The sequence below is a fragment of the Ictalurus furcatus genome, chromosome 17, assembly GCF_023375685.1.
Source record: "Ictalurus furcatus strain D&B chromosome 17, Billie_1.0, whole genome shotgun sequence".
Taxonomy (NCBI): Eukaryota; Metazoa; Chordata; class Actinopteri; order Siluriformes; family Ictaluridae; genus Ictalurus; species Ictalurus furcatus.
In genome coordinates, this window is record NC_071271.1 from 27160826 (window position 1) to 27166825 (window position 6000).

Consider the following 6000-nt stretch of genomic DNA (forward strand, 5'->3'; position numbering starts at 1 on the left):
GGCTTTAGAGCTGGGATTAAACTTTTGACCAGATAAACACTAATGATAAACCACAGCCAATCAGAAACCAGGATCTACTGTGTTGGACTAGTAGTACTGTGTGTGAGAGAGAGTGCAGAGCATTGTGGGAAATGCATTTTTTACTGCAGTTTATTTCCTGTGCTGTGTATCCTGACTCCGCCTCCACACACAGGCGCCACTGTGCTAATCTCTTAAACCCACCCACCCCACCCCCCTACAGAGGGGAAATGGTCTCTTCCTGCTCACTCCTCCCAGTCTGCACTCCTTCCTCTCTGACTCTCTCACTCTCTCACTCTCTTCTGTGTGTCTCTCTCCCTCTCCTCTGTGTCTCTCTCTCTCTCTCTCTCTCTCTCTCTCCCTCTCCTCTGTGTGTCTCTCTCTCGCTGTGTCTCTCTCCCTTTGTGTGTGTCTCTCTCTCTCCCTCAGTGTTACTCTCTTGGTCAGGGTCTATCTCTCACTCAGTGCTTTTTTTCAATCTCTGTTTTTCAATCTCAACCCCCCCCCCCCCCACCCCGTCTCCCTCAATCTCCCTCTTGGTCTCCTCACTGTCTGTCTCTCATATCTCTCTAATCCCCCTTTTCATGGTCTCTTTCTCTCTTCTTTCTTTTCCTGTCTCTCTCTCCTCTCACTGTTACACTCTTCATTTCTATCTGTCTCACTCCTCCGCTCACTCATTCTGTACATTTCACTCTCTCTCAGTCCTGACATCTCTCTCTGTCTCTTCCTCTATCCCCCCCTCTGTGTGTACTGATGTGTGAGGTAATGGTGGTCAGATGGAGGAGGGGTCAGTAGGGAAGACAGATTAGTGCAGGTCATGTGACTTGGCTGTGCAGTGAGACCTCTTCCTTTCCTGACCTCTTTACACACAATGACTGGTCTTTAATGTCCCTGTGCAGACACACACACACACACACACATATATATATTATACATTTTATATATATATATATAATATAATATTTGTGTGTGTGTATACACACATGTATATACACTTATAAATATATATATATATTGTGTGTATACGTGTGTGTATATACACACGTGTGTGTGTGTGTGTGTGTGTATATGTATATATATATATATATATATATATATATATATATATATATATATATATACATACACATACACACACATTATTATAATATTTATATATATATATATATATATATATATATATATATATATATATATATATATATATATATATGTGTGTGTGTGTGTGTGTACATGTGTATACGTGTGTATATATACATGCACATGTATACACATACACATGATGACTGGTCTTTAATGTCCCTGTGCAGCCTGCAGTGGTGTTTCTGTCCTACACTCTCTCTCTCTCTCTCTCTCTCTCTCTCTCTCTCTCTCTCTCCCTCTCCCCCCGTGTCTTCCTCTCCTGGTAGTGAGCTGACATTTGAGGATGTCAGGATTAATTTGCACTCCTCCCTGTGCGTGCGTGTATATATATATATGTGTGTGTGTGTGTATGTGTGTGTGACCTACATGTTGAGCGGCCGTACTGCTCCTCGCTCGTGTGCGCTCGTCTCCTAGCCTCAGGGCTCATAAGCTTTCGTTTCTTTCTTTTGTGATTTCTTTTTCTTCTCTTTTCTTTCCTCCTTCTGTATAGTGTGTGTATGTGTGCGCATATATGGTGTGTGTGGTGTGATGCAGGCCTCCGGAGCAGCTGTGGTGCTGTTTAATTATTGAGGTTAGGCTGTCTCGTCATGACACTTCTGCAGCTTTAGGCAAATATTTGATGAGGGATAGCTTGTGTGTGTGTGTGTGTGTGTGTGTGTGTGTGTGTGTGTGTGTGTGTGTGTTCTGGAGCTCACTGCTGAGGTGATGAAAAGGAATTTTACTGATCCATACAAAGTTCACACTCCGCTTTGTAAAACTGAATCACACAAGAAAAGGAAAGAGACTGGGATCTGTTTTATTTAACGCTTTAACCCCCAACACTGAACGTGTGTGTGTGTGTGTGTGTGTGTGTGCACGCGCTCATTACTGACTTTAGTTGTGTATCCTAAACACACTCCAGTGTACAGAGTTTCTCCACTGTGGGGTTAGGGTGGTTATGAACCCAGACACTGACACCTGATGTCATAACGAGCGTTACTATCAGCCGTCCAATCAGCAGACACGGCTCTGAAACATGACCTGCCCCCTGCAGCAATATTTATTAATGAAATAAACTTTTCCATCACTTCTTTCACAGTGTTATCTATGTAGAATTCTCCGTTATAAAATGCAGATAGAGTTTTCTGGGAAATACGGGACCGTGGCGTGTGAATAAAGAGTTTCCACACGTCAGCTGATTAATAAGCCACGCCTCCTCAGAGTCTGAGGCCTTCTGTGTGGATGAGAGAACGCTTAAAAACTCAGAAATGAGGAAACTGAACTGCGCTCTGTACTGTGTGTGTGTGTGTGTGTTTCTGTCTGTCTCATTGCTGCTGTTCTGCATAAATAAAAGGCGAGTGTGTGACTGAGAACAGTTCTGCTTGGTACCCATACACCCAGCAGTGCAGAAGCTACAATGGTGTGTGTGAGAGAGAGAGAGTGATGTATCCCGGTTCAAAGAGGCTGGTGAAGCCCTGTGTCAGTAAGACAGTTTAAAGGGGTTGGTGGTCAGGAGCATGCCGGAGTTCAGGCCGTGAATCTGGGGTCTGATGTGTAAATGGGGTCGGAGTCTGACGTGTAGGTGCCGGGTTTCATCAGATGAATTGGGTGTTAGCTCATTGCTCGTCTGCAGCACGCGGGGGGTGGAGGAGGAGGATAAAAAGCCTCCTTCAGGGAGTATTTAGCTCTCGTTGTATGCACTCTGCCTGCTAGATCCCCCCCATCCCCCCCCCGGGAGGTGAAACTTTATACGGCGCATATCGCATTCTGTACGGCGGCGGCTGTGCAATTAGAGATGCAGCGAGCGTCCTGTTGTCATTCATGCGATTGATTATTGGATGAGGTGAAGAGATGAGATGTTTATGGGTAGAAGCTGCAGCGGTGCAGGAGGTGGTGAGGGTGGAGGTGCTGGAGGAGGTGGATGTGGTGCTCTCTGTGACCTTGTGATCATTTCACATGCAAAATGCACCTCACGCTTTTAGTCCGTTACAGGAAATTTGCATTTTACCACCAACATGAGGCACGAAACCATGACGCAGAACAACCCCAAGATCATTTAGGTGCATTTTCCCCCACCTCCGTAATCACACTCGCGCTTTACGTTTCATTTATAAACCGACTCCGTAATCACACTCGCGCTTTACGTTTCGTTTATAAACCGACTCCGTAATCACACTCGCGCTTTACGTTTCATTTATAAACCGACTCCGTAATCACACTCGCGCTTTACGTTTCGTTTATAAACCGACTCCGTAATCACACTCGCGCTTTACGTTTCGTTTATAAACCGACTCCGTAATCACACTCGCGCTTTACGCTTCGTTTATAAACCGACTCCGTAATCACACTCGCGCTTTACGTTTCGTTTATAAACCGACTCCGTAATCACACTCGCGCTTTACGCTTCGTTTATAAACCGACTCCGTAATCACACTCGCGCTTTACGTTTCGTTTATAAACCGACTCCGTAATCACACTCGCGCTTTACGTTTCGTTTATAAACCGACTCCGTAATCACACTCGCGCTTTACGTTTCGTTTATAAACCGACTCCGTAATCACACTCGCGCTTTACGTTTCGTTTATAAACGACTCCGTAATCACACTCGCGCTTTACGTTTCGTTTACAAACCGACTCCGTAATCACACTCGCGCTTTACGTTTCGTTTATAAACCGACTCCGTAATCACACTCGCGCTTTACGCTTCGTTTATAAACGACTCCGTAATCACACTCGCGCTTTACGTTTCGTTTATAAACCGACTCCGTAATCACACTCGCGCTTTACGTTTCGTTTATAAACCGACTCCGTAATCACACTCGCGCTTTACGTTTCGTTTATAAACCGACTCCGTAATCACACTCGCGCTTTACGCTTCGTTTATAAACCGACTCCGTAATCACACTCGCGCTTTACGCTTCGTTTATAAACGACTCCGTAATCACACTCGCGCTTTACGCTTCGTTTATAAACCGACTCCGTAATCACACTCGCGCTTTACGCTTCGTTTATAAACCGACTCCGTAATCACACTCGCGCTTTACGCTTCGTTTATAAACCGACTCCGTAATCACACTCGCGCTTTACGCTTCGTTTACAAACCGACTCCGTAATCACACTCGCGCTTTACGCTTCGTTTACAAACCGACTCCGTAATCACACTCGCGCTTTACGCTTCGTTTACAAACCGACTCCGTAATCACACTCGCGCTTTACGCTTCGTTTACAAACCGACTCCGTAATCACACTCGCGCTTTACGCTTCGTTTACAAACCGACTCCGTAATCACACTCGCGCTTTACGCTTCGTTTACAAACCGACTCCGTAATCACACTCGCGCTTTACGCTTCGTTTACAAACCGACTCCGTAATCACACTCGCGCTTTACGCTTCGTTTACAAACCGACTCCGTAATCACACTCGCGCTTTACGCTTCGTTTATAAACCGACTCCGTAATCACACTCGCGCTTTACGCTTCGTTTATAAACCGACTCCGTAATCACACTCGCGCTTTACGCTTCGTTTATAAACCGACTCCGTCCCAAGGGAAGTGTGTAGATGTGTGTGTGTGTGTGTGTGTGTGTGTGAGAAAGAACACTAGTGTAATTTTTTTTCATTGAGAATGGTTAATGATAAATGTGTGCTTGTGAAAGACGCTGTACAAGATGAATGAATATTGGTTAGAAATAAATTTAGATCGTCCAATCAGCTGCTTTCCCTCAGACTCCAGTGGTGGTTATTTGCCTGCCTCTCTGTCTGTCCGCCCCTGTCTGTCCGCCCCTGTCTGTCCGCCCCTGTCTGTCCTGTAAATGAAAGGCAGTGTCACAGCTTTGCTCGTGTCTCTGAAAGCCCTGAAGCTGTGTTGGTATCTGTCCATCCCTTCCTCTCCTCCACACTAAGGTTTTTCTCTTCCCTCTTCACAGCATTCTCCATCAGACGCTTCCCAAACCCCGTCCTCCACCCACATGCCCACCCCGAGCTCCACCCTGCAGCTGGGCAGCTGTGAGACTCAGCCTCCCGACAGCGAGCCCAAGCCCAAAAAGAAGAAGAAGAAGAAAGCGAAGGCTGGTGAGGAGGCGGCGGGGGTAAAGGACCAGGATGTTGGCGTGGATGTGGGTGGAGCATTAGGAGGTTCAGGAGGTGATGGAGAGACGTCTCCACCTGAGAAGAAGAGAAAAAAGAAACCAAAGGAGAAAGAGGCCAAGGAAACGAAAGAGCCCAAGACCCCCAAAACTCCCAAAACACCTAAAGCTCCCAAAACACCCAAAGAACCCAAAGAGGTGAAGGAGAAGAAAGTCAAGACGACCACGCCCAAACCCAAGAGCACCAAGAAGCCCAGGTACAGCACTAAACTTTTTTTTTTTAAAAAAGTCTCCACACGCTGGGGTGTTTACCTGCCCCCACACCCACACCTGCAGCAGCACAGTGACGGGGTGAACAGGCCACGCCCATGAGAGACCAGACCGTGTGAGCACTGCTAGACCGAGCTTTTTAATAAATCCCCCATGCTCTAGAAAATTCTAACAGGACTGGATACCCATAATGCCCTGTGTGTGTGTGTGTGTGTGTGTGTGTGTGTGTGTCAGTCGTTAGCTACAATGGTGTATTCAGTGTCAGTGAGCTCCATCTGCATCAGGACACAACTCTCTCTGTTCCCCACACATGACCTAATGCATCATGGGTAATCTGCAGGAGGTAGAGTCCTCACTGTGGCCACGCTCGTAGATGGATGAATGAAAATATCCTTATCCTATAAATCACAGCTCACACACCATTTTTGTCTTATTAATTAAAGCTCACACAGCTGTTAGATGGCCACACTGTGTGTGTGTGTGTGTGTGTGAGAGAGAGACAGCGAG

The 6000-nt window shown here is 46.2% G+C and overlaps 1 protein-coding gene across 4 annotated transcripts in view; it reads left to right on the forward strand.

Moving 5' to 3' along the window:
* LOC128621274 (chromodomain-helicase-DNA-binding protein 7-like) overlaps window positions 1-6000 on the forward strand; it is a 35186-nt gene that overhangs the window by 24288 nt on the left and 4898 nt on the right. For all 4 annotated transcript variants that reach the window (XM_053646915.1, XM_053646913.1, XM_053646916.1 and 1 more), the window contains one exon: window positions 5065-5480. In XM_053646915.1, the coding sequence (XP_053502890.1) occupies window positions 5065-5480 (416 nt within the window). The remainder of the gene's footprint in view (window positions 1-5064; window positions 5481-6000) is intronic.